The 18,863-nt window shown below is 42.2% G+C and overlaps 1 protein-coding gene across 2 annotated transcripts in view; it reads left to right on the top strand.

Annotated features, from left to right (window-relative positions):
* The window catches only part of PTPRB (protein tyrosine phosphatase receptor type B), a 124,088-nt gene that overhangs the window by 86,540 nt on the left and 18,685 nt on the right, over window positions 1-18,863 (top strand). For both annotated transcript variants that reach the window (XM_050746573.1, XM_050746574.1), the window contains 9 exons: window positions 398-641; window positions 9,034-9,140; window positions 12,770-12,869; window positions 13,708-13,791; window positions 13,886-13,903; window positions 14,020-14,101; window positions 14,710-14,800; window positions 15,494-15,570; window positions 17,555-17,689. In XM_050746573.1, the coding sequence (XP_050602530.1) occupies window positions 398-641; window positions 9,034-9,140; window positions 12,770-12,869; window positions 13,708-13,791; window positions 13,886-13,903; window positions 14,020-14,101; window positions 14,710-14,800; window positions 15,494-15,570; window positions 17,555-17,689 (938 nt within the window). The remainder of the gene's footprint in view (window positions 1-397; window positions 642-9,033; window positions 9,141-12,769; window positions 12,870-13,707; window positions 13,792-13,885; window positions 13,904-14,019; window positions 14,102-14,709; window positions 14,801-15,493; window positions 15,571-17,554; window positions 17,690-18,863) is intronic.

The raw sequence follows: 18,863 nt of genomic DNA, 5'->3' as shown, positions 1-18,863 counted from the left end.
TAGCTCAACTACAATGGTTATTGGCAAGATAAAGAGTTTATTGAGTGGGTTCACTCACAATGGGAGTTGTGTAACACTGTGGAGTTGTGAGAGGTGCTATCATTTAATGCAATGAGCTACCCTCATTTTATTTCCTAGGAAAATGATGCTATATGCGTGTGTGTGTGTGTGTGTATTTTATATACACACTATTTATTTTTATGTATTTTAGAAAAAGTGAATTAAAATTAACTTTATTAGGAGAATTTCATATCGTTCTTTGAGATTGCACAATCTGTACTTTGGAAATGGCCAGAGATAGTGGATGAGGAGGCAGCCTTAGAAACCTAATTTAAAATCACTGAAATCACTTAAGTCACAAGAAAGGCAGTCCTTAACTGTGGGTTTTCTCCTCCAGGCAGTGATGAGCTGAAGCCAGAACAACAGCACCCTCTCCCTTCCTACCTGGAGTACAGGCACAACGCCTCCATTCGGGTGTATCAGACTAATTATTTTGCCAGCAAATGTGCCGAAAATCCTAACAGCAACTCCAAGAGTTTTAACATTAAGCTTGGAGCAGAGATGGAGAGCCTAGGTGGAAAATGCGATCCCACTCAGCAAAAATTCTGTGATGGACCACTGAAGCCACACACTGCTTACAGGTTAGATGTATTACCACTGTTTTGCTAGATGGGACATGCTACATTACGAGGCACTCAGCTGTCTGAGCATCTGATGCATGTGAGCTTCCATAGATTAATAACCTACGTTAGAAGAGTAAACTCTGCATTTTACTGGGTAATTTATGAAAGTTGGATTCCTGCCTCCACTTGCAGGTAATGTGTCAAAAGGGACTTCAGCACTATGCAAAAGCTCCAAATCATTAAGGGAAGAACTGAAGGTTCTTAATAGATTGTTCTCTCTTCTACAACTTTTTTTTTTTTTTTTTTTTTTTTTTTTTTGAGACAGTCTTACTCTTGCCCACACTGGAGTGCAGTGGTGCCATCTTGGCTCACTGCAACCTCCGCCTCCCTGGTTCAAGCAATTCTCTTGCCTCAGCCTCCCGAGTAGCTGAGATTACAAGTGCACGCCGCCCCACCTGGCTAATTTTTGTATTTTTAGTACAGAGGAGGTTTCACCATGTTGGCCAGGCTGGTCTCCAACTCCTGGCCTCAAGTGATCTGCCTGTCTCAGCCTCCCAAAGTGCTGGGATTACAGGTGTGAGCCACCATGCCTGGCCCTTCTACAACTTTTTAAATATGAGTCCAATACTTTACGTTGCTCACTATTGTAAAAATGTCCAAATAAAATGACTGAGTTTAGGGAGATCCAAACAATATGAAGCTATATCTTCTACTTATAATGTGAACTGAAATTATACTCACTTATTTACCTTCTAAGGCATCTAAAGATGGAAGTGCTCTTTGGTCCAGACAGAACTCTGGAAGGCAAAGGCCCCTGAATGAATGGGAACACCTTTTTTTCCCCATGGAGATGACAAATGAAAAGGAGCAGCTGTTTGGCTTTGGCTCCAGGAAACATCATTGCAGTCACTAGGCCCTTCTGCCCTAGGAATTGGCAGTGCTCTTGTTCTGCACTGTGTTTTCAGAAGGCAGGTACAAGCAGAAGTATACAGCATCCCAATCAGCATCCTCAAGAGAAAGGGAACCTAGGCTACTGTCTTGGATATAGAGCTACTGACACCCAAGATTATTACTTCCGCAGAAGTTGTACCTTCTCTGTTGGGTGTTGGAAGAGCTGATACCCAATCAATATGGCAGTAAATTAGGTTTTCCACGGGCCAGCGTCCATTCTACTTTGTTGATGCTGAGGGCTTATTGATTCTCACATATTTGAAGTATCACTCCTAGGTCTCAGCCGAAAAAAACTCCCTCCCAGTTCCAAAAGGAGACTATGACATAGCATTACACCCGAAAGAGTTCTTAGCTCCTCCGTCACATCAAACAAGTCAAGACAGATGTTTTTCCTCACTTTTGGCAGGAACTCTGTATAGCTACCTTTACCCAGGGCTCACCAGACACTTACTGTTACCTCCCAGGCAAGGTCGGCACCTCCAGATTAAACACACACAAACTTTTTAGTGATACTTACTTCAAAAAGAGACCATATGAGCCTACCTAAAGGAAACAAGATTTCAGAAGAACAAGAGAGAAACAAGAAAGACTAGAAAACCAGGATTTATCGGTTCCTGTAAGAATCAAGAGATGCGGCCAGGAGTGGTGGCTCACGCCTGTAATCCCAGCACTATGGGAGACTGAGGTGGGCAAATCACTTGCGGTCAGGAGTTCGAGACTAGCCTGGCCAACATGGTGAAACTCCATCTCTACTAAAAACATAAAAGTTAGCCAGGCATGGTGGTGCACGCCTGTAATCCCAGCTACTCGGGAAGCCGAGGCAGGAGAATCGCTTGAACCTTGGAGGTGGAGGTTGCAGTGAGCTGAGATCATGCCACTGTACTCCAGTCTGGGCGACAGAGCAAGACTCCATCTCAAAAACAAAAAAAGAGGCCGGGCGCGGTGGCTCACGCCTGTAATCCCAGCACTTTGGGAGGCCGAGACGGGCGGATCACGAGGTCAGGAGATCGAGACCATCCTGGCTAACACGGTGAAACCCTGTCTCTACTAAAAATACATTAAAAAAAAATTAGCCAGGCGCGGTGGCAGGCGCCTGTAGTCCCAGCTACATGGGAGGCTGAGGCAGGAGAATGGTATGAACCCAGGAAGCGGAGCTTGCAGTGAGTGGAGATCGTGCCACTGCACTCCAGCCTGGGCGACAGAGCAAGACTCCGTCTCAAAAAAAAAAAAAAAAAAAAAAAAAGAATCGAGATTCCTCAGCTCCTTGGTTACTTGGGCTCAAGGAAACTTGAGCAAAAGTCACCTAAGGGCTATTTTCTTTTTGAGTTGGAACATTGAGGCTGATTTAGTTTGTTTACTTATGGAAAGGGAAGGGGTGAAGATAATTCATTACTATATTTCAAAGAGAGAGTAAGAAGCTATAAAAAATTTGTGTCTGGACCAGAGCCCACCAATCTCCCAGCACCCATAGTAGCTGTGGAGGTCTTTGGAAGAGCACCTGCATTTGAGTTCCAACTCTGCCACTTTTTAACTGTGTATTTTAACTTGTAAGCAGCATTTCAGTTCTGTAATCTTCATCTTCCTCACCTGCAAAGCTCCATAAGGGTGTCCTAAGTAGTGGTTTTGAGTATGTGACAGATCAAACCTAGTCATGTCACTTCTAAATTAAGGTTTTCCTGTAGTTCCCATTCACTTACAAGAGCAAGAGCAGATTCCAGCACAGGGCACACTAAACCCTGCTTTCTCCTGCCTGCCTCACCAGCCTTGTCTCCAACCATATATGCTCTAAGTACCCACTGCTTTCCTGCTACTCGTCACTCCTCGGAGTTCCTGAATGTGACATGGTTCTTTTATACCCCTGAGCCTTTGCATAATCTTTTCTCTCTCAGATGCTTTCCGTTCTTATCTGGCTGGCGAATTCTCCATACACTTCAAAAGCCAGCTCAACCCTCAACCACCCACACTATCCTGTCAACCCACAGCTGGGCGGTTGGGTGCTCCATCAGCTCCATGTCCACGTCCACAGCACCGTCTCCCTACATGCCTCTAATCCTACATTTACCAGTGGCTTTTAACCCTTTATCGAATTACCTGCTCTCTTCAACTAGACTGCAAGAACTCACAATCCAACAGGGGAGACAGATGTGTCATTGGTTACAAAACAATATGGCAGGTTCCTGGCACAAAAGATGTGCTCGTGAAATGTTTATGAACAAATACGAGAATGAGCCAAGATGCTCTATGGAAGTAACATATTCGTGTTATGGCTTCATCATCTCTGTGTACATGTTTGTTTTTCAGAACACAGCTTTCCTATATTTCTCCAATATATATGTTTACTTCAGTCCTGTTAAAAGCATGCCAGACAGATAATGCTTGATGAGAAGAGGTGTCATCTCCCAAAACACATCACAGAACCACATGCAAATCAGCCTCTTGTGTGGTGGCTGCTGAACTCAGTCCAGTCAGAATTCTGCCTGTCTCAAGACAATCATCACCAGTCACCCTCCTTGTTGTTAGGCATCCTTTTTTCCAAAGGGAATAAGTGGACAGGAAATAGTGCAGAAAAAGAATAATTGGGATTGAGAAATGGGAAATTCTAGGTTTTGCTGATATGCAAGTTTGTTATGTCAACAGATACAATGTGTTTCATTCATTGTTGGGTTCCTATGATTCATATGTATTATTGCATTGTTCCATATGGAAAGAGAAAGGGCAGATCATTACGGTGAGAGAGTTGGAAGGTAAGGAAAGTGCTGGTCTGGTTTTGTTTTTATTCTAAATAAAAGAGCAGTGTGACCATAGTAAGGTGGTCAGCTTCTCCTGACCTCGTTTTCTTCAAAGGAAGGAAATTGAACCGCATGATCTCTAACTTTCTGCTATAGAATTCTAATTCTAGACACATTTAAAGTGGAAAAAATTCTATCAGATATTTGTTCACTAAAAATAGTGTCTTGTTATTGTGTCATATTCATAATTATCTTGCTATAATATATTCAGCATATGTTTTCTTGCCTTCTCTGGCAATAGGTGTTGTTGGGTGATAGATAAATAAGGTGGAGCACTGCCTTCAAGGAGCTTACAATGTGGAGACAGAAGCCACATCTGCAAAATAGAGGCAGAAATGTTGAAGGACATAAGGAATAAAGGAAAATAAATGCTGTGAAGGTTCAGAAGGCTTCTCAAAGGATGTATTAAAACATAGGAAAAGGATTTAGAAATATGCAGATAGTGACAGAAGGAGATTCAATGTGGAAGGAATAGTGGGAGTCAAAGTGTGGAGTTTTAAATACACAAATTGTTTAGAGTAGAACAAACAGTCCAGTTTCAAACAGAGGGTGAATAAAAAGGAGTAGACTGGGATGATAGGACGAGATAGGACTGTGGGTGGGTGCTAAGTGCTGGGCTGGGGAAAGTAGCTGTGACATTCATTTTTGGAAAAGTTTTAAGGGAAGAATGCCTGATGACCCATTAATTTTAAGCTGAACCTATACTAGGTCATTATCTCCTTCCTAAAGGTCCCTTTTATCTGCATCCATTCAGTACTTTGTATTTACACTTGTGATTTCAGAGCAGAGTATGTCAAGGTTGTTATAGCCAATGCTTTTATTTTACAGATGAGGCATAAAGAACTTTAGGGACCATCCAAGTAGCCAGCAACGGAGTAAAAGTGAGAACTAGATCTCAGATCCTCTTGTTCCTAGCCCAGGCTTTTTTCATCCTTCCTACAAAAGTCATGGCGTGTGTGTGTGTGTGTGTGTGTGTGTGTGTGTGTGTGTGTGTGTGTGTTAGAGAGACAGACAGACAGACAGACAGACCGAGAGTCTTGCTCTGTTGCCCAGGCTGGAGTGCAGTGGCGTGATCTCAGCTCACTACAACCTCCACTTTTTGGATTCAAGCAATTCTCATGCCTCAGCCTCCCAAGTAGCTGGGACTACAGGCACGCATCACCACGGGTCTGGCTAATTTTTGTATTTTTAATAGAAATGGGGTTTCACTATGTCAGCCATACGGGCCTCAAATTCTTGGCCTCATGTGATCTGCCTGCCTTGGCCTCCCAAAGTGCTGGAATTACAGGCATGAGCCACTGTGCCCAGCCAGAAGTCATTGCTTTTAACCAAAAATTAAGCCATGAGGAAATAAGAAAAGAGATCTGCACTAGGAGCCAGAAATATGAAGTTCAGTTTTTGTTCATCATCTTTCTGTGTGATCTTGGAGAAGACATGGACTGTCTCCTAGCTTCAGGTTCCAAACCTCTGAAGTAATATAATAAACTTCTTTATTATATTGGAGAGGTTGAACATGATCAAACAGAACCATGTTTGAAAAAGTCCTTATGGCTGGGCGCGATGGCTCACACTTGTAATCCCAGCACTTTCGGAGGCCAAGACAGGCAGATAGCTTGAGCCCAGGAGTTCAAGACCAGCCTGGGCAACATGGCAAAACTCCATCTCTACTAAAAATACAAAAATTAGCTGGCCATGGTAGTGTGCACTTGTAATCCCAGCTACTCAAGAGGCTGGGGTTGGAGGATCACTTGAGCTCGGGAGGTGGAGGTTGCAGTGTGCATTCTGACCTGGTGACAGAGTAAGACCCTGTCTAAAAAAAAAAAAGAAAAGAAAGAAGAAAGAAAAAGAAAAAAAGTCTTCTCACACTTATAAATACGAAAGTCTTATCAGAGACACTGAATTTCCAAATGTATAATAAATTAGCAACATACTTGCCAAGGCATTGGTGTTATAGTGGTTAGCATAGCTGCCTTCCAAAATTAGCAACACACACCAACTCCTCACTTTCCCCTTTAATGTGTGGTGATTGCTTGTTGCCCTTTGTGGACCTTTCTCAATATACTTCCATTGACAGGCTGTTATTCCTGGAACATCTTTTGACTTGGAATGGATCTTTTGGAGATGGAAGTTATAGATGTGATTTATCAATATGATCTTGATGTTCATTTTACAGGATTACACTCGGATCTGGGCATGAGTTAGAAGAAGGGGGGGCGGGGCAGAACAATTTGCCCTGGCCTAGTACTGCTTCAGCATTATCACAGGACATGCCCGGATACCTTTGGGTTCAAGAAATACAGATTAAAAAAAAAAAAAAAAAGGAGTACTTCTGGTCACTTTCATAGAATTGAAATTAACACTAGAAAAAGTTTTCCCATATAAACCAAGCCTAATACTCCATCAGTTCAATTAGAGAATCTTCACAATAGGAGGGACTCAAGAAGTCACCCAAGCCAATCTTTAACTTAGTGCAGCAATGCCCTCCTCCAGCTTCCCTGGGACTGCTTCTCCTCCAGCCTCTACTTGAATCCCACCCCCATCCTCCAGCCCCCAGTGACTGGGAGCTCACAATCTAGGAGGTAGCTCATATTCTAATGTTAGAAAACAGATTAATATTCCTAAACTCCTCCTTCCTTATAAATTCAGCCTACTGAGCCTAATTCTACCTTCAAGAAGAAAAATAATCATGTTTTCCTCTTCTACATGGCAGCCTTCTTTAAATCAGAAACTAACTATATTATGTCCCTTGAAGTCTTCTCTATCATTGTTCAGGTCAATCACCTCAAATGATCTCTAATTCATCCTCAAATATGCCCCCAGAAATTGAGTGCAGCTCTCCAGACTGGGCCTGACTTACGGAGAGAGCACGAGACTTAGGTCCTGTGATAGGGATCACAGGCTTCTCATTCAAGCAGAGGTTACAAATCTGTGTGTTTGTAGCTGCATCTTGCTTGTTTATTGAATTTAGGACCAGCTGATTTTCAGGCACTATCCTACATGGACACGTGGACAGCCACCTCAGCAACTCTCCTGCCCAGGTGACTGCAATAACTCCAGTGTCAGCTGGACAGTTCTAAATCAATGCCTCAATGTCCCTCTAAATCGAGTATATCCCAAGCAAAGTATATCTTCCTTCACCAATCTCTCTCCCTTTTTTGTTTTTTGTTTTTTGTTTTTTTTTTTTGAGATGGAGTCTTGCTTTGTCACCAAGGCTAGAGTGCAGTGGCATGATCTTGGCTCACTGCAGCCTCCACCTCCCATGTTCAAGCGATTCTCCTGCCTCAGCCTCCCAAGTAGCCACGATTACAGGTGCCCGCCACCACGCCTAATTTTTGTATTTTTAGTAGAGTTGGGGTTTCGCCATGTTGGCCAGGCTGATCTCCACCCCCTGACCTCAGGTGATCTGCCTGCCTCGGCCTCCCAAAGTGCTGAGATTACAGGTGTAAGCCACCACGCCCAGCCTCTCTCCTCATTTCTATCAGTGTTCCCACTGTTCTCTTGAGTGACGTGAGCTCAAGTCTTAGGCCATCCTTGATTCCTCCCTGCTTCTCTTCAGTCTGGGCCCCACCTAGTTCCTCCTTTCAGTGCCTTTCACAGTCTTCTTTCCATTCTCATTGCCAGGGCTCCTGGCCAGGGCCCTGTGTCCTTGGCCTGATTATCCCAGCAGTCTCTTCATTGAGCTCTCTGCTCCCCGCCACCTCACCTCCTATGCCCACACACACTGTTTCCTCCATATTCTACTATTCCTCATTTGCCATTGTTTATATGCTTTCTTCTTTTGCTATTTGCCTGATTCCTTTATATTTTGTCTTTCAAGTTTCCAAGACTAGAGACCATGCATCTCTTTGTAACTTCAGCAATTTATAAAGAAGGCCTTTAACAAATATTTCCTGTTGACAATAAATATGATATTAGAATATATTTAGAAAATATTTAGATAAAATGATCTTTAGAAAATAGTGCCAAAAGATGAAGAGATATGTAAGTTAAAATAACAACAGCAACAATAATAATATTGATATTTGGTCACTTGACTTTTCTAATGGGCATCTCAGAATTACTTCCGCCACAACTGACCTGTCTGGATCTTCCCAAACCCCCCCGTTTACTTCTCCATAGTTTTCCCTCATGTTAGTAAATGACACCTCCATTCTTCCAGTTGTTCCCCAGCCAGAACATATGGAATCATCCATACTCTATATTCATCAACAAATTTAGTTCTTCTTTCGATATATCCAACACTTCTCACTCACTGCCTTCATCACTACCTTTCTGAATAAAGCAGTCCCACATGCTGTATTCCCATTGCTTTCCATCGTCCTTACCCTGCTCTTTTCTTTTTCACAGCACACATCTTGTCTGATTTATTATATTTATGTGCTTATTATCTGACTTCCTCCATGAGAATGTAACCTCTGGAATGGCAGGGACTTTGTTTTGTTTCTTGCAAAGTCCCAGCTCCTAGAACAGTGATTGGCATGTGGCAGGGGCTCATTAAATATTTATGAATAAATTGATGAATGAATGTATGAACCCAGGACTATCTGATTCCATAACTCATATTCTATCCTGCTACACACTGACCAGGAACCCACCCTATTTCTCCTTGAACACATTTTTCAGCTACTGTGTTCAACAACTAATGTATATTTAAATAAATCTGTTTTCAGAATCAGCATTCGAGCTTTTACACAGCTCTTTGATGAGGACCTGAAGGAATTCACAAAGCCACTCTACTCAGACACATTTTTTTCTTTACCCATCACTACTGAATCAGGTAAGGCTAACCTTTACATCATGTTCTATCTACTGCCATGTCACCTACAAGAGCCTCTAATGGAGAGAGATTGGCTGATGATGGGGGAAACATTTTCATTTGGAACTGAATCTTTGTGTGGCCAAAAATTGATGTGTATCAAAGGGATTGCACAATTTCTCTAGAAGAATGGATTGAAAGGGAATTAATCTAAAAAGCAGGTAGAAGTACAGTATTTTTTTCTATTAAAAATGAATTATTTTCTAAATAGTGAATGAAAACCATTAAAAGCAAGAGTTTTCACAGGCGGAAATATAAGTTAGTACAAAAGGCTTTCAGTTAAAAATGAGAATGTATATATGTATATACACAGAAATGCTCAGGAAAAAAAGACTAAAAGAAAAAACACCAAAATATTAATGATGTGTATCTCAAAGTAATGGAACTACAAGTGATTTTTCTTCCTTTTGCTTATTATGTGTTGACTTTGTACTATTAAAAACTGTTGGCCCAGCGCAGTGGCTCACGCCTGTAATCCCAGCACTTTGGGAGGCCGAGGCGGGCGGATCACAAGGTCAGGAGATCGAGACCATCCTGGCTAACATGGTGAAACCCCTTCTCTACTAAAAATACAAAAAAATTAGCCAGGCATTGTGGCGGGCGCCTGTAGTCCCAGCTACTTGGGAGGCTGAGGCAGGAGAATGGCGTGAACCCGGGAGGCGGAGCTTGCAGTGAGCCAAGATTGTGCCCCTGCACTCCAACCTGGGCAACAGAGTGAGACTCCGTCTCAAAAAAAAAAAAAAAAAAAAAAAAAAAAAACTGTTAATGTAAAAGACTATACATAACAATTTCTGAAAGAGAGACTTCTCTAGTGTGTTAGAGGGAAAGCCTGACTAATAATAGCGGCTAGTATTTACTGTTCACCTTCTCTGTGGAGACACAGTTTTAAGCATTTTACATAGAATAACTTGTCCAATTCTCATGACAGTCTTTTGAGGTAGATGCTATTATCATCCCCATATTAAAGATGAGGACATGAGGCACCAGAGATTAAGTAACTTGCCCAAGATGGTACAGCTGAAATTCTGGCACTTTCTGCCCAAGCATACAACCTCTGCACTGCCCTGTCTCTGAATACTTCCACCAGGTTGAGAATAGCATCATTTCATCCCCTTCTTTCTTAACACCATCGTCTGCACAGCCTTTTGCTGTAGCCCGTGTTCTGCAGTGCTTGATCTCTAGGTCTGGGAAGTTCTTTACAGCTAAAACCATCTCTCGTGCTGCATGACAAAAGATGACTCAGCCTCACAAACATTCCAATCTATTTATGCCAAATATAGGGATAATCTCCCACTTTTCAAGCCAAAGGGGGATGAGAACACAGTTAAGCGGATTTAGATGTCTTTACTTATAATTTAATGTAGGGACTTTGTAATCACAATTCTTTCCTTTTTGATATATTGTTACGTGACAAAAACTGCATGTAGTCCAGTACAGGAAGACAGTAAACGTATATTCAAAAAATGATATTAACGACACTCAAGGAAAGATGATTGTGTTGATTTGATAAGTCTTGAAAGGCAACATGGAACAAACAAATCTAAGGTCTTAAAATGCAACTTCAAACATGGGCCACTTCACAGACCTAAATTTAAGGGGTAACACAGTAACACTTTTACAAGAAAACATAGGTATAACTCTTTGTAACCTTGGATTAGAAAATAGCTTTTAAGATATGACACCAAAAGCATAAGCTACAAAAGAAAAAAAATAGACAATTTGGATTTAATTAAAATAAAAAGCTTGTGCTTCAAAGGACACTATCAACAAAGTAAAAAGACAACCTACAGAATTGGGAGAAAATATCTGCAAATCCCATATCTGATAAGGGCTGAATATCTAGCATATAAAGAACTCTTACCTCACAATTTAATAATAGAAACACAAATTACACTGTATATATAGTATTTTATATATATATATATATATATATATATATTTTTTTTTTTTTTTTTTTTTTTTTTTTTTTCAAGACGGGGTCTTGCTCTGTCACCTAGGCTGTAGTGCAGTGATGCCACCTTGGCTCACTGCAACCTCCACCTCCCAGGTTCAAGCAATTCTCCTGCCTCAGCGCCCCAAGTAGCTGGGACATCAGGCACGCACCACCACGCCCGGCTAATTTTTGTATTTTCAGTAGAGACGGGTTTTCACCATGTTGGTGAGGCTGGTCTCAAACTCCTGGCCTTGTGATCCACCTGCCTCGGCCTCCCAAAGTGCTGGAATTACAGGTGTAAGCCACCGTGCCCAGCCAAATTACACAATATTTAAATGGGCAAAGGCTCTGAATAGACATTTCTCCAAAGAAGATGTACAGTTGACTAATAAGCACATGAAAAGATGCTCAACATCAGCAGTCATTAGGGAAATGCAAATCAAAATCACAAGAAGATACCACTTCACACCCAGTAGCATGTCTATAATCAAAAAGACAGTAACAAGAGTGAGGATATGAAGAAATCAGAACCTTCCATACACCGCTTATGAGAATGTAAAATGCTGTAGCTGCTTTGAAAAACAGTTTATAGAAATATTAAACCTAGAGTTACCATACGACCCAGCAATTTCACTCCTCAGTATATACCCAGGAGAAATGAAAACATATGTTCACATAGAAACTTGTACATGAATATTCATGCAGCATTATTCATAATCGCCAAAAAGTAGAAGCAATTTAAATGTCCATCAATGGATGAATGGATAAACAAAATGTGATATATCCATACAATGGACTATTATTCAACCATAAAAAGGAATGAAGTCTTGGTATATGCTATAATATGGATGAACCTTGAAATCATTATGCTCAATTAAAAGGGCCAGTCACAAAAGATCACAGATTTATGATTTCATTTTTATGAAACATCCAGAATAGGCAAATCTACAGACACAGAAAGTAGATTAGTGGTTGCCAGGGATCGTGAGGAGGGAGGAATGGGACTGACTGCTAAGAGGTATGTGGTTTCTTTTGAGGGTGATGAAAATGTTTTAAAATTGATTGTGGGGACATTTGCAAAACTCTGTGACTATACAAAAGACCATTGAATTGTACAATTTAGATGGGTGAGTTGCATGCTATGTGAATATTTCAATAAAGCTATTTTAAAAATGAGGCCACTCTTACCGCTTCATAAACTCCCAGTAGCGGTACCATACCAGATAATAAAAATAAGACTTTGTTAAAATAGCTCCAAGCAATCCACTGGATTTTCCAAAGCCCCAAATGCTTTGTAACATGTTTTATATAAATGAAATTGCATTTTTATCTTGGTGGCAAACTTATGGCCTTTATCTTAGGTGCCCCAAGCTTTATATACAAGTGCAAAGTCCAAAACACCTCTAGAAGCTATACGCCACTAACTTCAAAAGTATACAGTGACACCTGGCCTCACTGCTACCGGGTGGGGGCCAGCCTTTCATCTTCTTAGGTGCATACTCCTAGCCTTTGGAAAGTAAATGCCTCATCGTGGGCATCACTTGAATTCTATTTGTAATAACATTACTTGGGAGATATGGCTTCAATAGCTTTCTTACTGGTTCCCTAGCACTAATTTTCCCACCTGCGTTTGTTGTTTCTATCTGGATTATTGTAGAGCCCTTGTTTGGAGCTATTGAAGGTGTGAGTGCTGGTCTGTTTTTAATTGGCATGCTAGTGGCTGTTGTTGCCTTATTGATCTGCAGACAGAAAGTGAGGTAAGTACAAAGCTCCTTTTCATGATTGGACCCACAACTTTAAAAATGCAACTGAAAATTCCCTTTAGGCTGAAAACTAAGAAGTGAAAATAATTTAATCTTTCCAGGTTAAATTGTCACTGTTTTCTCAATAAAAACAAAAGTCAAACTCTAAAGCCATGACTCACTTTTCTCAGTTATTTTATATCCCATTGATGAATTCGTCCCTTGCCAAAGGACTGAGGGGCCATCTATAGCTTTATTTAAAGATGAAGTGACTCATTTTGCACAGGAAAAAAAATATTTGTGTGTGTGTGTGGTTCATATCCTCATGAAGACAGAGATGTTTGCAAATTGCATGTCCAAGTGCTCTTCTGAAATATCCTGAAAAGTGTGGTTGACATCACCATTTTGTAGTCCATATCTGCCATCCTAATTTAAGAAGGGACCAAAAAGAACCAAATAGCATGTGGCCCCAGTGTCGTGCCTTCTTCTCTTAGTGAATTTTTTTTCTTAATTTGGCACATGTTCCTCTTTATTGAAGTCGTGTCTGGCATCTGAAATTTACTGGATTTTTTTTAAGCAAAGTTTTATTGAGAATGTGGGAAGTGATTATAACCTGTAGCCAAAAACCAGGAGACAAATCTTCAGTTTTTGCAGAGATCCGTTTCGGGGTGGGAATGATCTACTTTATTCTTTTTCCTTTCCCTCCCTCAGAGAGATGTTGGCTGAGTGCAAATCTACATGAATACTGAAAAATCCGTATTTGCACAAACATGCACAGCCTTACCATAAATGGAAAAATGTGTTCAAGCCAAGTATCATCATCAGAATAAAAGTTCTCTCCCTTATGTTTCAGCCATGGTCGAGAAAGACCCTCTGCCCGTCTGAGCATTCGTAGGGATCGACCATTATCTGTCCACTTAAACCTGGGCCAGAAAGGGTAAGCACCACATTTGCCTTCATATAATTTGTTGAAAGATGGTATTATGTGAAATTTGCTAACAAAGTCTTCTTCTTTTGGTTTTCCTTCACAGTAACCGGAAAACTTCTTGGTAAGAGCGAGAACACATTAATGACTATATTATCTGCCTTTGAAATATGAGTCAGAATGGCACTTTCCCTTTTCTGCAGTAACTCTCTTTTCTTTTTGTTTCATTTTTAATTACAGTCCAATAAAAATAAATCAGTTTGAAGGGCATTTCATGAAGCTACAGGCTGACTCCAACTACCTTCTATCCAAGGAATACGAGGTACAACTCAAGCAGAATGAAGCTTCAGCATCCCTAGTTCTTAGCAGAATTTCCTTCCTAATGTTTACTGTGTAATCATAGGCTGATTGGGCTCAGAAGTTAGGAGGCTGCTTAGAATCTCAGCTGAGCACTCTTTTATGCCTAAACTATGCCCTGAACAATACACCATCTAATCTTAGAGGCCAGCTTGAGCTCCAGAATAACACAGCAAACCAAAGGCTACCTGGATCAGACAGTAAAGAAGAATTAACAAATCTCAAATGCAGACCTAATGCTGTCAGATAATTCAGCCTGGCCGTTTGCTTGGCTGAGAGATACTGTGGTTTTGCAAAAAGCACGTAGCTTTTGGATTTGATTCTCAGGTTTGCCACTTGGCTGACCTGGGGCACATCAGTTATCCTGTCTGAGCCTCACCTGTAAAATAGTGAGAGGAACCCTTCCCTTGTGGGGTTGTTGTGGGGATCAGAGCTAATGCATGTTGAATACCAGGCATTCATAAACTGTAGCTAGTGTATCTATTTTCATATTATTATGTATCTCCAGGACTATATGATTTGCTTTATTCTATTTCATATCCTCCACTTACACACTTATTTTTGAACTAACAGGAATTAAAAGATGTGGGCCGAAACCAGTCATGTGATATTGCACTCTTGCCAGAGAATAGAGGGAAAAATCGATACAACAATATATTGCCCTGTAAGTTTTGTGTCAGAATTTGTAATACTGTCTTCCTCCAGCCATTTCTGCATTTTTCTCCAAAAACGAAATGGGGCTAAAGAAATAGAATGTAACTGGATATGGACAATCTCCAGCTCTGAATGCCTTTAATAAGAAGTAACTTGTATATTCCTGCACTTCTCTCCAGAGGGATAATAGCCAGTTTAAATTCTGATTATGAAAGGCCTGTTATGCTATTGACATTTCTCCCATGTGATCCTACTGCTTCTCTTTGGAGGCTAAGCAGTAAATGGGGTTAACAGCAAGGGCTCTGACATCAAGCAGACCTGGGTTTGCTTAGCAAAGTCTTCGGTTAGCAATTTCTACTTAAATTTCCTTACCCCATTAGGTAAAGCAATAGAAGGTAGGTTTTCTGGATTGTGTTCATTCCAGCAGTCAAAGGGAGCCGGCCACTCCATCAGGCAAATATCGTAATGTTACAAAAGGAAGCACAGATGGGGCTTCACGTTGTCTCCTGTGTCTGACTGGTTATAGGCCACCTATGCAATGTGGGGCAAGTTAGTTATCCTGTCTGAGCCTCATCTGCAAACTGGAGATAAGATCCCCTCCCATCGGAGGCTGTTGTGGGGATCAGAGCTAAGGCACATCACACACATTACATAAACTGTAGAAAAATCACTCCAAGACTCAGCGGCAAATCTCTCCTTCCAGATGATGCCACACGAGTGAAGCTGTCCAATGTAGATGATGATCCTTGCTCTGACTACATCAATGCCAGCTACATCCCTGTAAGTGACCCACTAGGCCAATGTTCGGGATGAGGCTTTGGTGGGTGGCTACACAGGAGATGCCACTCCTGCATGTTCCCGTTATTCTTAGCTTTGGAAACACTTGTAGATTTCAGAAGAGCATGTCTGAATGCCATAAAAAAAAAAAAATAGGGTATCCAATTCAGTTCCTGCTAAGCCACATTTTTCACAATGGCTATAGTCAAATGAAATTATAATGAGCCCAGGATCCATTTTCATAGGTCATCTACTCTCTGTAGTCCTTAACCTAGATGAGAGCTTCCTAAGGAAGATGGACCCCCCCCCCGACTAAAGCTGCCTAGCTAGAGAAGTTGATCCCATGTTATTTGGAATCTTCATAACCACAGACACAACTCAAAGGCTTTATCAAATCTTTGGGCTCTGGTTTTGGTTAGCATCTTGCCACCCTCCTACAGCACACTGCAGTGGAAAAAGCTTTCAGAACAAACAAATCTAGGTTTGAATCCCACTTCTGCCCCTTGTCTCTGTGACCTTGGGTACATTATGTCACCTTTTTGGGCCTCCATTTTCTTTTCCAAAAACTGAAGATAATAATATTTACCTCAAGCAACCATCCACTCACTCAATAAACACTTAGAAATTAAGCGCTAACTGTAAGTCAAACACTGAGCTGTTTACAGGCATGGGATAAGATGGAATCCCAACCCTGAAAGCACTCTCAGAAGAGTTGAGGCAGAAAAAGACAATGACATGAGAAACCTGCCACAGCAGTGCCTCTCCTACATTGAAAGATGTCTGCATCATCTGGGGAATCTTGTGAAAAGGCAGATTCTGATCCAGCAGGGCTGAGGCAGGGCCTGGGAGTCTACATTTCTTTTTTTTTTTTTTTTGAGATGCAGTCTCGCTCTGTCACCCAGGCTGGAGTGCAGTGGCACGATCTCTGCTCACTGCAAGCTCTGCCTCCGGGGTTCACACCATTCTCCTGCCTCATCCTTCCGAGTAGCTGGGACTACAGGCACCCGCCACCATGCCCGGCTAATAGTTTTTGTATTTTTAGTAGAGATGGGGTTTCACCGTGTTAGTCAGGATGGTCTCAATCTCCTGACCCCATGATCCGCCCGCCTCGGCCTCCCACAGTGTGGGGATTACAGGCGTGAGCCACTGCACCTGGTTGAGTCTGCATTTCTAACAAGCCTCTGGGTGATTTCAGTGCTGCTGGTCTGAGAACCACACTCAGCAGCAAGAGGCTAGAGGTTGCCATGGGGCATCTAGGAGGAGAATGTCCCCCAGGAGAGAGAAAGATAAAAGAAGGCTCAGCCAAGCAGGCACCACGCTGAGGATAAGTAAGGATTGGTTAGATGAGAGGCATTGTTTGCGTGGGTGGGGGTGGCGATGGCAGGGGTGACATAATGTGGAGACCCTGAGGAGAGAGAAAGAGCTTCGAATAGAATCGACAAGGAATTGCTGTCATTGCTGGAGTGCAGAAGGAGATGAAAATATCCCGCTCTTGGACAGTGCTTTGGATTAAATAAGTCCATTAGATGGTAGATGCGCAGTGGACAGTGGTTTCTCTTCCGTGATGCTTCCTGTGGATGACCTACCTTACCAAATTATTCTGACATTGCTTGTCCAAAATGACTAACACTTTTCTACATTAAATAGGGAAAGAGCCTGATTACAGTCCCGCAAACAGTCTACACAAATGCCCCCCCGACACACACATATAATTGAGGGTGAAGTGTTGTCTAGATCAGTGCCTGAGTCCCCCATTTGCTTTCAGAATAGACCCAGGCAAGTAAAAGGGAATGTGGCTCTTAACACTAGTTCAATGTCCTGACCTTTGTCCTTCCTGCTCCCAAGCCTTGACACTTGTGTTAGTATCTTTTTCTGAAGTCAGAGACTTGGCAGAGACCTCCCTATCATCGTAATCTGAAGAACTCTTTGTTTATAGTTCTGAAGAGGCCCATTGTTTCTGACTTTCCATATTGTAAATTCATTGCAGGGCAACAACTTCAGAAGAGAATACATTGTCACTCAGGGACCGCTTCCTGGCACCAAGGATGACTTCTGGAAAATGGTGTGGGAACAAAACGTTCACAACATTGTCATGGTGACCCAGTGTGTTGAGAAGGGCCGAGTGAGTAAACAGCCTTCCTGCCATCCAAGCTTTGCTTTCTGCCACCTGGACAGAATTCTGCCCCATCATCAAAGTGCAACCCCGCAAAACCAAGTAGGGATCATGTGAGAACATTGTTAGTGACTTACGCCACTCTGTTCAAACGACTCTAATAGTAAACCCAAGTGAGGCCTCATTCTGATTCTGGGTCTAAAGTTCCAGTCAAAGCTGTTTCCATTTGAGGACTGGGATTACTGGCAGTGCCCATTACACCAAAAGATTACCTGGCCACTTGGCCAATCCATTCTTCAGTGTATGGCTGGGGGAGAGACCCGGTCAGAGTCACTGGACCTGCCCCTCCCCTCCCAGGAAAGGAGAAGTTGAGTTGTAGACTGTGTTGGCAGACACAAAGTAAAAGAATAATCCAGACAAATTAAGCAACCCCCCTTGTAATGCACTTATCATCCTGCACTTTATATGGTTATTTTGAGGATTAAAAGAGAGATTACGGCCGGGCGCGGTGGCTCATGCCTATAATCCCAGGACTTTGGGAGGCTGAAGGGGTGGATCACGAGGTCAGGAAATCTATCAGGTGAAATCAGGAGATTAGCAAAAAAACTTAGCCGGGCGTGGTGGCGGGCGCCTGTAGTCCCAGCTACTTGGGAGGCTGAGGCAGGAGAATGGCGTGAACCCAGGGAGGCGAAGCTTGCAGGGAGCCCAGATCACGCCACTGGACTCCAGCCTGGACGACAGAGCGAGACTCCATCTCAAAAAAAAAAAAAAAAAAAAAAAGGATTACATGTGGAGTACCCAGTATCTGCGCTCAGTAAATATATGCTTACAATCCTCTTTCCCTTGTCTGCGTACATGTAAAGACGAGCTTAGCTAAATGTTCTAACTTCTCAAAGATCTCTTGGCACATGGCCCACGTTAGGACAGTGACATAAAAATATGAATGAAGCAGGGCCAGGAAGACAGTGCCTTCCTGTACCCAACTAGATATTTCTTTAGAAAGAACAATACATTGTGAACCGCAGTTTACCTGCTAGTGGAACTGAAATGCCAAGGGGGGAAAAAAAAACCAAAACCTCAAGCCATATATCACTGGGCCTAAAAAATGAGTGAACCCAAAGGCTGGCGTTAGGGGTGCTCCTTGTGCAGGCTCTCCCCTTCACTTGGAGCAGCACCTCAGCTT

The sequence above is a fragment of the Macaca thibetana genome, chromosome 11 (genome assembly GCF_024542745.1).
Source record: "Macaca thibetana thibetana isolate TM-01 chromosome 11, ASM2454274v1, whole genome shotgun sequence".
Lineage (NCBI taxonomy): Eukaryota > Metazoa > Chordata > Mammalia > Primates > Cercopithecidae > Macaca > Macaca thibetana.
This window is presented reverse-complemented; position numbering and strand designations above follow the sequence as displayed.